Here is a 17,966-nt window from a genome sequence, read left to right on the forward strand (position 1 = left end):
AATATTTAAGTATAAATTTCTTATCACAATATAATGAGTGCCAGGCATAATATATGAGAAATATTTGGGTTATATTTTATTTTCTGGGTAGAAGAGAATGATTACTAGCTGCATATATATATTTTATTCAAATACATTGTTTCTAGGCTCTAAAAAGAACTTATTTATTAGCCCACTGAATTTGGCCAGACAAAACATGACTAAGTTGATAAATATGTTTGCCCAGGAGCGAACCAACTCACATATTTTATTTATATTTAAACTGTCTAGTATACTCTGTAGTGATATTGCCATTTAAGCGCCTTTTCGTTTTTTAAAATAAAAATAGTAATTGATTCTACAGTAGAATAAAATTGCCAAATATATACTAAATATTCTCAAAACAAAGAAATTAACAAACTCGGGGAATATAACTAGAAAGTTGCGTATATAATGATTCAGTAGAACAGATCATCTGTATATAATGGCAGCGCCGTATATTTCTATTTTATTAAGTTATTTTATGTAATTATTTATACAGATGTATTCTTCATGCTATAAATAATTTATTTTTTTATATCCTGTAAATGAAAGAAGAAACCAGTAGATATAAATATCTAGAAAGCAAAGCAGCTGCAGGAGAGTTGCTATACCCATACGACTTTAAGGAAAGCATGCCAATTAAAGAGATTATTCGAGTGGTTGAAGAAAACAAGCTTACGCCTGAAAACATAGATAAAAGCGAGTATGCCACAAAGCGTATAACAACTGCTGGAAGAGTTCTTGCTATTAGATCAATAGGAAAAATATCTTTTATACGGATAGAGTCAGGCGGTCTTTCTATGCAAATTATATATAAAGACAAGTGTAAAGAAGTCTTTAGAGGAGACATAGTAGGTGTAGAAGGAGCTATTGGGTACAGCAAGAAGGGAGAGCTGAGTGTTCTGAGCAACAATATGCGGGTTCTTTCTCCATGTCTGCACATTTATCCTACAGTGCACTATGGGCTAAAGGAAACAGAGCTACGATACAGGCAGAGATATCTAGACTTGGTGCTGAACAAAAACAGCTTGGACCGATTTGTGGCACGTAACAAAATCATTAGCTTTATAAGAAAATTCCTGGACAGCAAAGACTTCATGGAGGTAGAAACCCCAATGATGCACATTATCCCAGGAGGGGCTGCTGCAAAACCGTTTACCACAAAGCTAAACGAGATGAACATGGACTTAAGTTTAAGAATATCACCAGAGCTTCACTTAAAAACTCTTTTAATAGGAGGAATACCTCGTGTATATGAAATTGGAAGGCAGTTCAGAAATGAAGGAATTGATGCCACTCACAATCCAGAGTTTACTACCTGCGAGTTTTATATGTCCTATGCAGACTACAATGACGTTCTCCAGATAACTGAGGAAATGCTCAGCCAGATGGTCATGGAGATATTTGGAACGAAGATAATTGAATACACCGCACAAGGAAACGCAGATGGCTCTGATAGCGCAGATGCCAAGAAAATAAGAATAGACTTTACAACTCCATTTAAGAGAGTAGACATTCTAGGAGAGCTATCAAAGAAGCTAGGTGTAGAGATAACTGGAGATATTCTAGAGACAGAAGAAGGAAGGCTCTTGCTTGATGATCTGTGCCGTAAGAATAACATCAGATGTAACAATCCTAGAACCACCAGCAGACTTCTTGATAAGCTGGTAGGCGAGTATTTAGAAAGCGAGTGTAACAACCCAACTTTCTTGATGAATCATCCAAAGATAATGTCTCCACTTGCAAAAGAGCATAGAAGCAGAAAGAACATCACAGAAAGATTTGAGCTGTTCATTCTAGGAAAAGAAGTCTGCAATGCATACACGGAGCTGAACGATCCATTCGATCAAAGAAGAAGATTTGAGCAGCAGGCACAAGATAAGAGTGCTGGGGATGATGAAGCCCAAGAAATTGATGAAGACTTCTGCACTGCAATGGAATATGGCCTTCCACCAGCAGGAGGTTGGGGAATTGGAATAGATAGACTAGTCATGATGCTAACCGGTGCACAGAACATTAGGGATGTACTTTTCTTCCCAACAATGCGCCCACAATCAAAGCAAGCCATAAAAGAAAAAGAAGATGTGCCAGAAAAGGAAAAGAAATAGTCTAGATTTGCTATAAAAACCAGACTACCTGCTTAAATAAAGACTCTTATTTGATATAATTTACACGTTGTGCAGAAAAATAATCAAGTATCAAGCCTCTCTTCTAAATATATAACCTGAAAATTGCAAGAGAATCCAGCCACAACAGAAGAGCAAATCAGAATATAGAAATCTACTAAAATTATGGCCATGCCATTTGAACTAATTAGTAGACAAATATCATGCTATATAAAAACCCAAAGATGCATGCGCCATTATGTGCAGGAAGAATATAACTAATGAAGCCATAATATATTATTGTTTAATTCTTTATTTATGCTAAGGCGGAATTTACACTAATCTGAGAAGTGTTTTTTGGATTTCTGTAAACTATAACTCTGGAAGACCATTCACCACAGAGTCCATTATTGCTGTAGAGTCCATATTTACACAGTTCCTCTGCTTTATATGGTGAAGCGCCACTTGTATTATCATTTCGTCAAGCGGCATGTTGTTTTTCTCTGAAAGTGTAGAGATGTATGGAATTCTGTGCGTTATAGTAAACTTTGAAATAGTCTCGCTCTGCCCCTCTTCTGGTTCATAGTCCATGCCTAGTGTGCTGGGGAGATTTTCAACAAGCCACCGGAACTCAATGAGCTCAGGATAGTTCAAAGATGCAACCAGGTCTAAAAACTGCAAAGCAGAGTATGCAATCGACCTATTCCCATTAGAGAGCGCATTTAAGGAAAGAGTGTCAATTGCCTCGCTTACTGATATTGGCCACATGTTTATGAGAGTGTCCACCGGCATCTTTATGCACAGCACCCGGCAGAGAGAGAATATTTCTACAAGCAAAGCTTTGCACCCGCTGGATACTGCAAATATTTCACTAATCAAACTGAATATTCCAGGAAGGTTTTCAACATACTCCCCCGAAGGTGCACACAGAATCATATATCTGACCCTTTTAATTAAAGATGCACGGAATAAAATATCTGACTCTCGTATAAAAAAACTTGTTGTGTTTGCCCTGATTACTAAGTCAAATACTTTCTCACAGTCCACTAACTGTGCTCCAATATCTACCTTAATCCGAATATTTTCAAGCGTGTCTTTGAAGAATCTTTCTCCCTGAATATACTCAAAGAACTCTTTCTTGCATATCTTGCATTCGGGCAGTTTTACTAAGTATTTTGTGATTTCCAGCGCTTTGGTATAAAGACTGTTTACTGAGTTGAATTTGAAGCAGGGAACTATTAATGCGTTCCAAACAGAAATTACATCAAGAGAGTACTCCTTTTCCACAGCAGTCATTATAACAGAGCCAATAATGTTTAAAAGCTCAAGCAAATCAGATGAATGATCAATTCTATCAATAATTGTCTTTTTCAGACCTAGCTTCCCAGAAAATACAACACATCCATCTAGAATCTTGTTTCCTAGAATAGTTCCTGCGCTCGCCCCAACAAGCTTTAGATAATCCATGCAGAACCACAACAAATCGCTTACTTTAGGATACATTTTTATCTGAGAAAGTATTGTGGAAATGTGGGTGTGCACCTGGGTTGATATAAATATTAGCCTGTTTTCTGTGTATAATGTCCATTTCTGCAAAAGCTGATACTTTCCTCTAAGATCGCTCCCCAGAAGCCCTAAAAATACATCTAGCTCAATGGTTTTATGAATGGCAGAAATAAAATCAATCCTTTTGGTTGTGATATATTCCTCCAAAACTGCTTCTACAAGAATGCTTTTATACTTTGTGTGAATTGCAAAAACATACCTAGAAATAACCTCCAAATTGTTCTCATATTCGTATTCCAAAGCACTGTTTATCTCTTTTTCTTGAACTCGTAGGCTGCCTAGCCTATCACTGAATATAGCATATAGCTTAAGCAGTATAGCCGCCACAACACCTATATCTTGGTCGGTAAATATCTCTGAATAAACAATTCCGCAGAAGCATACTTTTCTGCGGCCTTCACTAATCATTGGTATAATGTCTGTTAGCGAGCATGTGCTTTTCACCCCGGCAGAGTCCATATATACACAGTGTTGTAGTATATACTCAACATGGCGCATGTTACATTCCGTTCGGCCTGCACTTTCAGCATTCACTATTTCTTCTATAAGGTCTGTAGATGTTTTAAGCAAAGATAAAAGTATGTCTGCTCTTTTTTCTTTTACACAGTATGTTATAAGAGCCATTCTGATAGATTTGGCCGTTAAAAACATATTCACTACTGAATCAATATACTCACTCTTGGATAGCCGCAGAAACACATCAAGAGCATATGAAATGCTCTGCTCAGTCACTGCGCTGTGCAGAAGAGAAGTCAGTACACTCTGGTGTATCACCGGCCAGAATTCAATAGTCTCTGAACAAAGAATGCTTCTAAGTATTTTAACAGAAGTTTCTCGTATTTCCCGAATATAGCATAGAATGAATTCATTTGTTGTCTTATTTGCAGAGTATATAGCCCCCATAAATTCTGAGCTCTGATACTCTGCAGTGCAGTACATAAACAATAGGCATACTAGATCTGCGAGTCCGGATTTCTCTCCTTCTTCAATATAAACCTCTATTAAACCAGATACTCCAGAAGCCTCTGGTAATATATTCTGGTTCTCCTGCAGAAATATATGAAAGCTGCTAGAACACCCCAGCATATTATTCAGCGTATGAAGCCCAAATAAAACTCTGTTATAATCGCAATCCACTATACACACTTTCTCATGGAGAGACCGCTCTGGCGGATAGTTCAGCCCTTCTATAATTTTTTTGAATATGTCTGCATGCTGTCCTACCTTTCTACAGAATGTCTTTGCGCACTCTCTAGTAAGGTAATTTGGCGAATTACAGAATGAAACCAGAAAGATAATCAGATTAATGTTTATCTTTTTATAGTTGCAGTGACTAACCAAATCAAAGACCAAATTAAGCTCTTTCGATCCATCTAGAGACTGCCTGACTTTGTCCTTTTGATATATCACTCTTTGTATAAGAATATCCTGCAGCTTGCCCGAAAAGAGCTCATCGTACTGCCAAAATATATCCGGATACTTTATTGCAGTATCATAAAGCAAAATAGAGTCACTGCCCGACAACTCATAGTGCACAACGATCTTTGTCAGCGCGGTTGTTATCTCTGCATGAATATTTTTCCCTAAATTCTGCTGCCTCCAGTATTTAACAAATATCTTACTAACCGTCCCAACCACTTCTGTATACGTACTAAGTAAGTCTGTAGTCACCGGTATGGACAGAAAGAATATAATTATTTGCAGAGGATTCTTGCTACTTTCCAAGTGTTTTTGAATGTCTCTCCATATTTCTTTGTATGCTGCTGGCGTGGGGCGTATAATACTTATCCACTCATATGGATATACGTCATTTTGTAAATACTTTGAAATAAGAATGGGCAGCTCATATGACTGTGTCTGCTCATCTATTAGCTCATAGTTTATTGCTTTGTTGACTAAGTCTGTGCTTAAAGGCCTTTCTAGAATAATTCTCCAAACAATTCTTCTGTCAAGTATCTTTAAAAAAGACTGCGCATGCATTTTAGTCTTTGCATCTACCGTAGAAAGAATCCACACAATAGACCTTTCAAATATTTTTGGGGCTTCTTCTATATTTTGCCGTATTGCCATGAGTATTTTGAAGTACGCTGCTGGCGATTCATCAAAGATCTGGCACAATGAAATAAATAGTTGGTTTGTTCCACTAGGGTGGTTTATTAGATGGGTGATCCATATCTGTACCCTTTTTAGTAGAGATATCTCCTTTAGAAGAAGAAGCTTTAAAACCCCAACAGAAACCATGCCGCTGTTTAAATGTATGTTTAACCCATCGTTTTTGTAGCTTAGGAGCAGGTCAAATCCTTTTCTAAGAGTGATTATTTCCTTTGACTGTAAAGCAGATACAAACCCTTTACTTAAAAGGTCTGTTTTGTTTTTCATTATTTCTAATCCCCCATCCATCTTTAAAATGTACATTAGACACCCTGGAACTAACTCTGTACACTGCCCCATTACCTCCCAGGTCTTTTCTAGAACAGTCGCCGCTCCTACTTTCTCTTCTAGCACGGTTAACACACGAAGTGTCATTCCATATTGCTCGCTGTTGTCTTCTTCCAGCCCCATAATCACCCCCAGAATAAGGTTTTTGCATATTCTTATGGTCTTGTCTTCCAGCACCTCAATAATTTGCTTGATCACGTCTAGGTAGCTAGAAATACTTGTTAGGCTTGCGTGTGAATAAAAACTGAATAGACCGAGTGTAAGAATGTTAATCTCCTTCAACAAATGCTCCTTTGACACTTTAGACATTACAATTTTGTACACACCAAGAGCCTTCATGTGAACACCTGCTGGGAGCGCAGGATTAAGACATTGGTTTAATCTTCTGTATAACATGTGCGGTTTAGGAATGCGTGTGTACTTATTTACTCTTAAAATACCTTCTAGCCCTGTTAAGTATGCTACTAAATCTGACCAGTCTGTGGCCGTTCTAAATAACTCCAGCTGTCTTTCCAAGGCAATCTCAAACTTTTTCTCGCTCATTTTCTGGTCCACAAATAAAAACTCTTAAAATTAGAAAAATAAACCCGATAACTCGAAGCTCCAAAATGCCCAAAGTTGTATCTGAAAGAGTGCACAAAATAAAAAAAAGAATCTATCCGGATGCACACAATATGCACCTACAAAAAGACAATAACCACACCATTTATTGTTTAAAGGACAATGCTGCTCTGCTTTTGGATTAATTTCAAGTATAGCTAAAAAATTAGGTCGGCCGGTTTTTGCTCTCTTGTGCATAGGCTCTAATCGATGCATCCCTCAATCTATTCATATGCGTATAATTTATAGTTATATCTTGGTGAGTGTTTGTAAATGTGCTAGTTGTTTCATTTAATATAATACTATTTTATACACTGGATTTTTGGTAAGTGTTCGTTATTTGTGTAAAGTGTTAGGTATGCGTGCGTATTTGATCTTTCACTTTTCCAAATAGTTTTACAATTTATTTATTCCTGCTTTCTGTGTTTTTAATATTTATGTTTGCATATAAAGAGAAGGCACCAGAAGATATACCAGAGACCGAACTAAACAGAGCAGGAGTAATTAAATGCGGAGGAGGTGACGATTTATATGGCGACAACTCTGGAACCAGCTTGTCAATTATTGGAGCTGATTTCTGTGTGGTGGCTTCAGATACTCGGCACTCGGCACCGTACAATATTAACACCCGGCACGCAACAAAGTCATTCTGTCTTGACGGTAGATTCATTCTGAGCACAACTGGGTTTTATGCAGACTCCAGGTTTGTCTACACTGAACTAGCATATCAAATAGATAAATATCAGTTTAAATATAACAAAAAGATGGGTATAGAGCAGGCTGCCGCTCTTCTCCATGTTCTTTTGTATAAGCACAGATTCTTTCCCAAGTTTACATACTGCTGCTTAGTTGGGTTCAATGAAGAGGAGAAGCCAAAAATATTTTCATATGACCCAGTTGGTTCATACCAGGAAACTCCGTGCAGATGCAATGGATCTGGAACAACCATGCTGCAGCCAATGCTTGACTCATGGATTACTCGGAAGAACTGGCACTGTGAGGAAGGAAAGGATTATGTGTGCACAGAGGAAGAAGTTATTTCTTTGGTAAAAGATGTTTTTAACAGCGTAGCTGAAACTGATGTAAAAACAGGAGACGGGTTAGAGGTGTACGTAATAAAGAAGGACGGCATCACACGAGAGGAGTATCCACTGAGGTCTGATTAGTACGAACAATAAATCAACAATAAACTATCTATAATTATACTAATTGTCTAGTACGCCACCATATAGCAAAAGCACATTAAATACCGCTGAGATAAATAGATGGGCTGCTTGCTTCCAGCTTATTTGTGGTCTATTCTAGTCTATTAAAAAGGTATTTGCCGTACAATTGTCACTTTACTACACACAATATACCTGAGATTTTGTTAGTTCGTTGGAGTGCTCTAAATATTGCATTTTATTGTGATTCATCTGTTAATATTATAATTTCTGCTATTTTTATTTATTATGTATAATATTTATTCTTAAATATACAATTAAAGGAAAAAATAAAAGTATTCAGAAAATAGGGAAAATGAAGAGTTTAATAAATAATCATAAACAGCAAAACCAAACAAATTACAAAAACAACTGAAACCAGTGTATATATGGAAGGCCCCAATAACTCTGCTAGAAATCAATCCTACCGATAGGAAAAAAGTAAAATTGTACAGATGCATGTTTATTTTCAGCAATCAACTAAATATTTGGAAATAATATAAAATTTACATATATGTTGTAATATATGCGGCATATAATGTAATAAACAACACACCATTTACAAAGAACAAACAAGAGACACTAAATATATGTTAAGTGGCATATTTACTGTATAATAATTAGTATATGAGTAGACCCAGTGATGCAAGGATTTTTAGGCTATAGGACTATTCCACCATCTGCCATTAGTATATTTGGCGTGTATGGGAATACATGCAGGATATATGGCTTTGCTGTCTCTGATGTTATAATAAACGACACCAGGCCTTCTCGTCGAGCAAACATAACGGAGCTAGGATGAATGTAAACCATTCTTTCTGAGTACATGTGAACATACCCATTGCCCTTTGCTTCAGCCACTCTGATTAGGAATCCTGCAGATGCAGCTGCATGTAATTTATCTGCAGTATTTTTCTTCAATGGAGTGCAGCCATACCCAGTTTCCTCCTTTTCTGTCTCTTCATCCACTGCATTACTCTCTATTTTCATTAAAGACAATAGCTGTCTATAAATATTCTCACTGTTCTTCATTTCCTGCTGAGATATCTTCAGTGACTGGCAAAAGTCCTTTCGCAGCCTGGGTGAGTACTTAAAATATGTAAAAAACACACTGGCATACAGAGACAAATCAGAGCATTTGGTAGGAGACTCGTGCACACTAATAATAGAAGATGTGTCTATATCTTTAGGAAATAAAGATATTCTTTCTCCAGAAAGAAGAGAGCACACCGCCGCCGCCGAGCAACCAGCGCCAAGAGACTTCCCATGAATCAAAAACTTACCCAGTGATGGAGAAAGCGGCAGTTTGCTCACTTCCTTTCCTAGCGCAGTAATCTTCTTCTTGTCACTAATCAGACCAAGAATAAAAAGCTCTGAAAGTGCTGAAAGAATGGAGTTCTCTCCGGGAGACTCTAAAAAATCAAACTTCTCTGGATCTGCATCGAGAGCAATTAAAGAAAGTGTGACAGAGGAGATGTCAGCCCGAAGAATTTCTGGTATGTTGTTCTCCTGCAGGCCGTTATATGCTTCTTCTGTGTACAGCCGATAGCATACACCAGGACCAACTCGGCCAGCTCTTCCAGACCTCTGCTTGGCAGCCGACTTAGATATTTTAATTATTCCTAGAGTATCTACCCCCTCCTTTGATAGATTTGTCTTCTGAACGCCTGCGTCTACAACCCACTTTACATCTTCTATAGTCAGACTTGTCTCTGCGATGTTTGTAGAGAGTATAACCCGAATACTCTTCTGTCTTTGGGTGAATATCAGCTGCTGCTCTTTATCAGGAAGTGAAGAGTGTAGTTTTAGAAGCTCTATTCCAGAATGCACCTCAAGCATTTTGTAAAGATCTTCAATATCCTCCAAACCAGAGAGAAACACGAGAATAGTTCCCGAGGTAAACACATCATTCTTTTCCTGCACAGGATTATAAGAATTTAGACTAACTCCAGAAAACAAGCAATCAATTTCATCCATTCCTTCTGCAGAAGATGCGCCCAAAAAGGGTGTCTTTTTCTTTCTACTTTCTAAACTTTTTGGTGCAGAGCATTTGCTATTATTCTGCCTGCCAGTGCTGGGTTTCGCATTTCTTGAATTTTCATTATTTTTAGATTTATTTGTGCTTTCTCTTTCTGTCTTTGCATCCTTTATGATTTTTTTAATTGTATCGTATGCAAGCTGTATGTAATCTGATGACTTCTTTGGGAGATACTTTATTCTTACATCATGCTTCTGGGAGGGTATCTCGCAGTGCGATACAGGGATGCCGTCCTTTGCAAAGTATTCTGTAAGCATATTTACATCTGCAGTAGCACTCATTAGAACAAGCCGGATACCATTTATTCTTTTCTTTAGAAGCCCAAGTAGAATATCTGTTCTGATCGATCTTTCATGAACTTCATCTACAACAACAGTTGACAGCTTGGCTTCTTCCTGCAGTTCCTTCAAAAGTATTCCATCTGTAACATATCGCAGCCTTGTATTTTTGTTTGTAGTATCGCTGAATCGCACCTTATGCCCTACTTTATCCCCCGGCACACACGTTATGACTCTTTTTACATGGCTGGCAAGTGAAATTGCGGCAACTCTTCTGGGCTGGGTGACCGTTATTAGATCATTAGTTGTGCTCAGAAGAGCCTGGGGTATCCCTGTGGACTTTCCAGATCCAGTGGCCCCCACAACTATTAAAACCCCTCCTTTCTTTGCTTTTTGGATTATTTCTTGGTTCATCTGCGGTGTTAACATTTTAATTTTTTTACTCCCCTGCAGATGAAAAAAGTCAAGACTAATTATGGGTACACCCCAAAAAATGAAGACAAGGCAGTGAAGGCAGCTATTAAGGATGCAAAAATAAGCTTCAAGAACACACACCAAACAGTCACAATTCTCCGGGGAATGTGGCTGGTCTCCGCCATAAAGTACTTAGAGGATGTTCTGGCACACAAGAGATGCATTCCCATGAGAAGATTCAACGGAGGTGTCCCAAGAGTCGCCCAGGCAAAGGAGTTTGGAGCCCTCCAGGGAAGATGGCCAGAGAAGAGTGTTATACAGGCAAAGACTATGCTGAAGAACATGCAAAACATTGCCGTTGGCAAGGGATTAGATATCTCCAAGATGAAAATAGTGCATGCCCACGTTAATAGAGCCCCAATCATCCACAACAGAACGTACAGAGCACACGGAAGAGTCACTGCATGGAACAAGTCCCCATGCCACGTTCAGCTCATTGCAGAGGAGCAGCTTGGAGAAATCCCAGCAGAAACCGCCGTAAAGACAATTGCTGAGAAGAGAGCATTCAGAAAGTTCGTCACCCTTGCAGTCAAGGGTCACCTCAGAGGACCACACAGAAAGCAGATGCTGAGGGACTAAGCCAACGCCAATTAATAAAGCGCTTTAACTGTTTGTTATTTTTTTATCCATGAAGAATCTGCGCATCCGAGTGAATGCCATCCATGCATCGTTCACGTGGAGGTGGAAGATGGCAGAGGGCATTTGCGGAATATGCCAGCAGGCATTTGAACAGATGTGCTCAGAGTGTGAGCATCCAATCGAGTGCGTGCCTGCGCTGGGCGAGTGCAACCACTGCTACCACAGACACTGCATAAAGAATTGGATTGCCACAAATAACCTGTGTCCAATATGCAGGGCTCGGTGGAAGGAGAAAGAAGAAATAAGTTAATAAATTTGTATGAAGCACAATTTTACACTTCATGGCGCATTAAGCACTTATGTAAATTTCAGCAATTAATATTACCTGTAAAGGATTAGTTGTTTAAATTAGTATAGATATAGAAAACAAGCTAGTAAATTTGGTGTTATATTCCAATATACTAGATGTAAACCACACAGAATATTAGAAGGCACTGTCTTATACAAATTCCTTCAATATATTAAGTATTTCTATTGCTAAGTATCATGTATAGAGCTGCTTAAAATCCTTTTTACTTTTCTCTTTCTAATTTATTCTGTTTATGCATTTAGATTGTCTTTATTATAGAAAGTCATATTGTCATTGCAAAATTCTCATTTAAATTTTGGATTTCGGGTTATTTGTCTGAAATAATAACTAACAACTTAATTATAATACGCACAAGCAGGTTGGTCAAGATATTTATTGACTGATTACACACCTTTGTAAGAAAAGCAAACTAATTCATACTGCGCATGTGAATTCAAAATTAGCACTGCCCACTTATGCTGCTACAGGCAGGCCCAGGTGATAGTTAAAGTCTGTTTCATTTATGATATATAGCCCTATTAAAGCATATGCTGTGTGATATATATCCGGATGTGACTCAGGAATGTTTTTTATGCCGCCTTCTTCCTCTTGGCAGTTAGACAGAGTGTACTGTGCTAAGCCTTCATATGACCGTATTCCTAACCCAAGCATTTTGTAGCACGCACCCACCCAAAAGTTATAGCAAGAGTCAGAGCCTTTATTTGTTCTCCCATTGAACCCATTATTTATCACATCCTGCCTCTCCAAAAGCCACCTTTTCAGAATGTCTGTGTTGGGAATAGGCTTTTGTAAAATCTTTAATCCAGCCACTGCGCAGTATGTATACCCACCGTGCGCCTCCTCCCCAGGAGAAGCAGCAAATCCCCCCTCATACGTCTGGAGAGAGCACAGGATAGTATCTATGCCGCCAAATATATTCTTTCCTTCCTCGCTTTCTAATGGATTGTGCTGATTTTCTTGCTGTATATCCTCTGAGTGCAAAATAGAGTAAGTGGCCACAGCACAGTATATAGATCTAGGATCTATTTCTCCATCTGCATACATGGTAAACCCATTAGGCACTCGCATTTCCTTTATAAACTGCACTATACCCGCCTTATCTATCTCATCCAGTCTGTTAAGAATCTTCAATAGGACTACCCCAGCGTACGTGCTCCCAAGATTTGGCATATGCCCAGGACCTGCAGATATACCTGTTCCACTTCCTTGTAAATTAATAATTTGTGTTGCTATTTTATCTAGCTTTTCTACTTCTTCGTGCGTTCCGTCATAGAATTGGTCTCTTCCCAATATGACATAAAGTGCATTTGCCATCCACGCACCAACCCAGGGTATTAGGGCAGAATATGCTATGTTTAATGGCTTGTTCATTTGCTTTATTATATATTTTAAATGCCTGTCCTTATCCAGCAATGTTGGCTTCTTATTCTTTATCGTCGCATTTAGATTCATTGCATCCACTGAGCTCTGTGTAGAAACACCTTCGTCATTATACATTTACGTAATTTGAATAAAATAGAATAAGCAATAAAAGAATATAAAATAAGCACCATATAGAAACAGCCCGAAAACAACAAATAATAAGAACTCATCCCTGGAATATTGTAAAAATTAAATAAAAAGTAGCTGCGTGCATCAAGCATGGAGGAAATAGTAATAAAATGTGCTCTACTTCTAGATATAAATAAATCGATATAATATATGCTTGACATGCGCCATTACTTTATTTTATAGAACATCCTTTATAATTGGCAGTTCTTCAAGTGGGTGAACACTCTCTCCGGGTATTTTATGCTCGGGTGTGCTTTCTCTACTTTCTGTGTCCTCTGCGGGATCTGAATGAATTGCGTTTTCTGCTGTTTGCTTAGATGGGGATTCTTCAAGTACTGATTCTTTACTTTTAGTCTCATTTTCTGTTTTACTCGCTTCTTCTTTCTCTTTATTCTCTTCCTTTTCCTTTTCAGCTGCCATTTCCTCTGCTTTTTTCTTCTCTTCCTGCATTTGCCTGAGAATTTCCTCGTGCTGTCTCTGGTCTGTGTTTATCACATACGTTCTATAATTGATGCCTTCTTCAATCTGCTTGAGTTTCTTCTTTAGCGCAGTTTTCTCAGCTAAGTCCATCTCTGGTGAATACTTCTCTGCAGATTTGACCTTTCCATTCTCCAGTTGATGCTGCTTCAGGAACCTCTGAAGATTTTCGCAAGGCGCTGGAACTTGTGCCTGCGCTTTGGATATTACACTCTCAGCATTTTTGACTAGATTTGGAATATTCTTCAAAAGAGCGGATATGTCTCTATCCAAAAGAGAGTTCTGCGCGGAGTCTACGACCATTTTCTTATACGCTTTGGCCACCTCCTGATACTTCGGGTTCTGGAAGAATTTAATGTATGGCATACCATTTCTTATTTCATCCACCTGCTTGATCAGTGCGCCGACTCTTTGCTGGCCGTATTTGTTCACTGCGCTCTTGTACTCAGCTGATTTTTCATCGTTTCTTATCAGTGCCCTTAGCGTGCTCCTGATTTCCACTTCTTCATCAAGATTTTTCTTGTAGTGCCACCACTGCTTCAGCTCGCTGTTCAGAGTGTATGGCCGGGTGTAGTCCCTAAAAGTGCGCAGTGTATGGTCTACCTGGTACGTTCCTGTTGAACTGGATGCACTGTTAGGGCGCATGTCAACTATTTTAATGTTCATTCTCTGCATCTGTAATGGAGCACTTGCCAGGTCAGACTTGCTGGGGGCATATCCACCAGTCATGCCTACTCTATGCAGAAGGTACAGTGCCTGCTGCGGGCAGAGAACATCGTTGTATACAGATGTGTCTACATGTGCACTGGCTTTCTTCTCTTGCTTTTCTTCGCCTTCTTTCTCTGCGTGCCCTTCCATGTCCTTCTGTATGTCCTCCAGTACCTTTGTAGTTTCCTCAAACATTGTCTTGATCTTTTCGCTGACTCCTTCTGTATACTGCACTATCTGCTCAAGAAGAAGGGCCAGGTCTATCTCGATCTGCTCCTTTCCTATAGTTGGAAGAAGAATTAGCTTCCCCTCTGCATTGTCTGACTCTGGAAGCAATTCCAATGAAAGAGTCCGTATCGTTTGAATCACATTCAAATTCTCAATCTTTTCGAAATCCTTATCCGATGTGAATTTCATCTCCCATATCCTCTGAAGCACTAAATCAACCAAGGGAAGGACCTCTATGTTGTACACAGTTGTCTCCTGGTCGCCCTGCAGAGTATCCTTCTCGCTTTCTGTGCGCTCTGGTTTGATAAACCCTAAGTCTGGAGTTCCAGATACTTTTATATTCATGTGTGGGTGCCTTGCCTGTGCTATCTTGCTTACCTGTGTGAGTAAGTAGTTGTATACCATGCTTAGCACAGAATAGTCAGAGTACCCAGAATACTCCTTCTGATGCAGTAGCTTCACTGTGCTTATATCAGATACATTCTCTGCCTTTTCATAGAAAAATATCTCAGAAACCATTTTCTCACCACGCAGACTGTACGCCACCACATATCCAGTTGAATACGGTGTGGTAACTATCCTAGTAATTGCCTGTGCCATACCATCTGTCATCAGATGCAGCTGATACATTGGGAATATATCCTTCATCACTTGGAATAGAATATCCCTTGTGTTTTCTGTGTGGTACCCCCGAGTGACCATGCCCAGGCTTAGAACAGGAACATCTTCTTTCTTTTTCTTATTTATAATCTTTTGCAGATACTTCTTCAGAAGTAATATTTCTGGTATATCTGAGTACAGATCGTCAATTCTTATAGTTCTATTATAAGCATCATCCTTTACAGATACGTTTTTATTTATAGTGCTGGCGACAGAAACAGATTCTGTGGCAACTATTTGGGGAAAGTACAGAGTGCTAAGTACCTCTGATGCTTTATCTTTAGACTCCTCTGGATATTGAAAGAGTATTGTTTTTTCTTTATCTATTTTCTTTCCTGCAGTATTTCCTGATGTAATGATTGAATTACTGTACGTGTTCACACAAGGAACAAAAATAGAATTGTCTACTCCCATGCGCATAAAATTGCTGCTACAATATACTTTAAATAAGCACACAACCCACAGAATGCACTTCATAAAAAATAAAAATTAAATTACTTATATAATAGACTAATTACAACGAAGCCTATCAAGCAGCTCTACTAAAATAAAAGAATTAATTACACATTATGTAAAAAGAACACTATAATGCATTATTATATACACATTATATAAAAATTCATGACTAAATAAGCCATTACCAAAATATTATAATATACTGTGCAGTTTAAATAACGCATAGTATAATTAATCTTGGAGCAATATAAGACAATACTTATTACACAATCATTATAAATAATTATATTATACCCTATGTATAATATATATTGTTACACTGTATTTATACATCTATCAACTGAATACCATTTATTTATGACTTACTTTGTCTTTCTTAGCTTCTTCTTTGGTCTTAAGTTGGTGGAGTTACCGCATGGACCACTCTTTCTGCAGTGTGTGGCTCTGATGCTGTTTCTGGAGTAGCACCCTCTGCAAATAAGCAGCTTTGTCCTCTTCATTGTAACAAATACTCTGTCGGTGTCGGTTATTACTCCTCCTCTCAGTCTCAGTACAAGATGAATGGTGCTCTCTTTCTGGATGTTGTAGTCAGAAAGGGTTCTTCCGTCTTCCAGTTGTTTTCCTGCAAAGATTAATCTTTGTTGGTCGGGAGGGATTCCTTCCTTGTCCTGTATCTTTGCTTTTACATTCTCTATTGTGTCACTTGGTTCTACTTCCAGGGTAATTGTCTTACCAGTGAGTGTTTTTACAAATATCTGCATTCATGGGGTAAGAAAAAAAAGAAAAAAATAGAACAGCAGAGAGAAATATAACCAGAAATATCACAGAAAGAGAGTGCACCACAGAAATATTCTACAATAAAATAGAGGTACTGCTTAAGTATAAATAATACAGTGTATAATTATATACAAAATATATTATTCATTAGAATTAGTATAATTTACTGTATACTAATACAGAATATATAAGACATAGTGTATTAAGTAGTATATATAAGACATATAGTAATAAGTACTGCGTATACATTAAGCAATATATATTGATAATTACATAATATATTGTGTAACATATTCCATTATATAATGATGTTTGTATAAATAGTATTATTTTATATGCAATGTTTATTAATTATTAGACTGTGCTAATCATCAACAGATATTACTATATGATATTATAGCATATTTAATAGGAATATGAAATATTACGAAATATTACACGTGGTATAAACCCAAGAAATAATTTATACTGGAATACTTCAAAATCATAAAAATCATATTCTTGTGGATCTCACTGCTCTATCCTATTAAATTGGCTCTTTTAAGGCGGTCTATCACAAGGCTTTCATAATACGAAATAAACTTGTCACAGAATCCAATGGGAACTGTACCGCATATCCTTAGAACACTTCCCTGCATTCTTTCCTTTAAAATGAACTGTAAAGTAAATGTCTTTCCTTCCATGCGCACCGTGCACTCTCTCTTTAATCCTTCTCCATCCTCTTTCACTTCAGATGGAAGTATTTCTAAAACCTTCCCAGGACAGCTTACAAAAGAGACCTCTGGGGATATAACAGGAACTATGTCTCTGTTGAATAATATACTGGATATGTGCTGTACTGGTCCTTTAAACTCTATTTCCTTCTTTAATTCCTCTGACTCTATTGGTTTACTCTTTGACGTGTCTGTGTTTACCTGTGATATTTGGTGTATTTCTTTTTTGGTCTCTGTCTGTTTTTTTTGTAATCCTTCTATGACCTCTTTTACTGATGTAATGAATATTTCCTTAAGTGGAGATTCTTCTACCTCATCTGATGATATGCCAGTATACCCCACTATGTATAATTTGGTGCTGTCTTTCTGTAGTACACCTGAAATATCCAATCTGTAGGATTTCCTGCCCATTCTTTGTGTTAAATATATTGTGGATGGGTCTTCTGTGAATGTGATTCCTTTGCTTTTTAAGTGTTCTTTAAGTAAATTTATTCCTTCTGCGGTGTAATCATCTTGTGTCCAGTGGTAATTGTCTTGGTTGAACATAAAAAGAAAAAAGAAGAGAAAATTATAATTTCGGATTTTTCGAATTTTTCCAATTATTTTCGGATTATATACAGAAAATAATAGAATTGGTATATATTCCATACAGAAAAAGTAATAAAAATAAATTTATTTCTGAATATTGAATTATTCACAGCTATTTAATTATACTTATACGAAA

General features: G+C 37.7%; 11 protein-coding genes across 11 annotated transcripts; 4 read left to right on the forward strand and 7 right to left on the reverse strand.

Annotated features, from left to right (window-relative positions):
• Positions 1-67: 67 nt before the first annotated feature.
• NEPG_02221 (uncharacterized protein) lies at positions 68-294 on the reverse strand (the record flags this gene model as incomplete). Its single annotated transcript, XM_013204594.1, has 1 exon — positions 68-294. The coding sequence occupies one exon, from the start codon at positions 292-294 to the stop codon at positions 124-126; it is 171 nt and encodes a 56-aa protein (XP_013060048.1). The 3' UTR covers positions 68-123.
• Positions 295-566: 272 nt separating this feature from the next.
• NEPG_02222 (lysyl-tRNA synthetase) lies at positions 567-2,171 on the forward strand (the record flags this gene model as incomplete). The annotated part of the gene is made up of 1 exon (XM_013204595.1): positions 567-2,171. The coding sequence occupies one exon, from the start codon at positions 567-569 to the stop codon at positions 2,127-2,129; it is 1,563 nt and encodes a 520-aa protein (XP_013060049.1). The 3' UTR covers positions 2,130-2,171.
• Positions 2,172-2,435: 264 nt separating this feature from the next.
• On the reverse strand, positions 2,436-6,674 carry NEPG_02223 (uncharacterized protein; the record flags this gene model as incomplete). Its single annotated transcript, XM_013204596.1, has 1 exon — positions 2,436-6,674. The coding sequence occupies one exon, from the start codon at positions 6,672-6,674 to the stop codon at positions 2,499-2,501; it is 4,176 nt and encodes a 1,391-aa protein (XP_013060050.1). The 3' UTR covers positions 2,436-2,498.
• Positions 6,675-7,168: 494 nt separating this feature from the next.
• On the forward strand, positions 7,169-7,915 carry NEPG_02224 (uncharacterized protein; the record flags this gene model as incomplete). Its single annotated transcript, XM_013204597.1, has 1 exon — positions 7,169-7,915. The coding sequence occupies one exon, from the start codon at positions 7,169-7,171 to the stop codon at positions 7,895-7,897; it is 729 nt and encodes a 242-aa protein (XP_013060051.1). The 3' UTR covers positions 7,898-7,915.
• Positions 7,916-8,531: 616 nt separating this feature from the next.
• NEPG_02225 (uncharacterized protein) lies at positions 8,532-10,690 on the reverse strand. The gene has a single exon (XM_013204598.1). The coding sequence runs from the start codon at positions 10,676-10,678 to the stop codon at positions 8,594-8,596; it is 2,085 nt and encodes a 694-aa protein (XP_013060052.1). The 5' UTR covers positions 10,679-10,690; the 3' UTR covers positions 8,532-8,593.
• A 12-nt stretch (positions 10,691-10,702) lies between these two features.
• On the forward strand, positions 10,703-11,324 carry NEPG_02226 (uncharacterized protein; the record flags this gene model as incomplete). Its single annotated transcript, XM_013204599.1, has 1 exon — positions 10,703-11,324. One exon carries the CDS (start codon positions 10,703-10,705, stop codon positions 11,300-11,302), a length of 600 nt encoding a protein of 199 aa, XP_013060053.1. The 3' UTR covers positions 11,303-11,324.
• Positions 11,325-11,333: 9 nt separating this feature from the next.
• Positions 11,334-11,629, forward strand: NEPG_02227 (uncharacterized protein). The gene has a single exon (XM_013204600.1). The coding sequence runs from the start codon at positions 11,352-11,354 to the stop codon at positions 11,610-11,612; it is 261 nt and encodes an 86-aa protein (XP_013060054.1). The 5' UTR covers positions 11,334-11,351; the 3' UTR covers positions 11,613-11,629.
• Positions 11,630-11,974: 345 nt separating this feature from the next.
• NEPG_02228 (uncharacterized protein) lies at positions 11,975-13,169 on the reverse strand (the record flags this gene model as incomplete). The annotated part of the gene is made up of 1 exon (XM_013204601.1): positions 11,975-13,169. The coding sequence occupies one exon, from the start codon at positions 13,167-13,169 to the stop codon at positions 12,126-12,128; it is 1,044 nt and encodes a 347-aa protein (XP_013060055.1). The 3' UTR covers positions 11,975-12,125.
• Positions 13,170-13,384: 215 nt separating this feature from the next.
• Positions 13,385-15,773, reverse strand: NEPG_02229 (uncharacterized protein; the record flags this gene model as incomplete). Its single annotated transcript, XM_013204602.1, has 1 exon — positions 13,385-15,773. One exon carries the CDS (start codon positions 15,771-15,773, stop codon positions 13,401-13,403), a length of 2,373 nt encoding a protein of 790 aa, XP_013060056.1. The 3' UTR covers positions 13,385-13,400.
• A 341-nt stretch (positions 15,774-16,114) lies between these two features.
• NEPG_02230 (ubiquitin) lies at positions 16,115-16,513 on the reverse strand (the record flags this gene model as incomplete). Its single annotated transcript, XM_013204603.1, has 1 exon — positions 16,115-16,513. The coding sequence occupies one exon, from the start codon at positions 16,511-16,513 to the stop codon at positions 16,115-16,117; it is 399 nt and encodes a 132-aa protein (XP_013060057.1).
• A 482-nt stretch (positions 16,514-16,995) lies between these two features.
• On the reverse strand, positions 16,996-17,890 carry NEPG_02231 (uncharacterized protein; the record flags this gene model as incomplete). Its single annotated transcript, XM_013204604.1, has 1 exon — positions 16,996-17,890. One exon carries the CDS (start codon positions 17,888-17,890, stop codon positions 17,048-17,050), a length of 843 nt encoding a protein of 280 aa, XP_013060058.1. The 3' UTR covers positions 16,996-17,047.
• Positions 17,891-17,966: the final 76 nt, after the last annotated feature.

Source organism: Nematocida parisii, assembly GCF_000250985.1.
Source record: "Nematocida parisii ERTm1 unplaced genomic scaffold supercont1.6, whole genome shotgun sequence".
Lineage (NCBI taxonomy): Eukaryota > Fungi > Microsporidia > Nematocida > Nematocida parisii.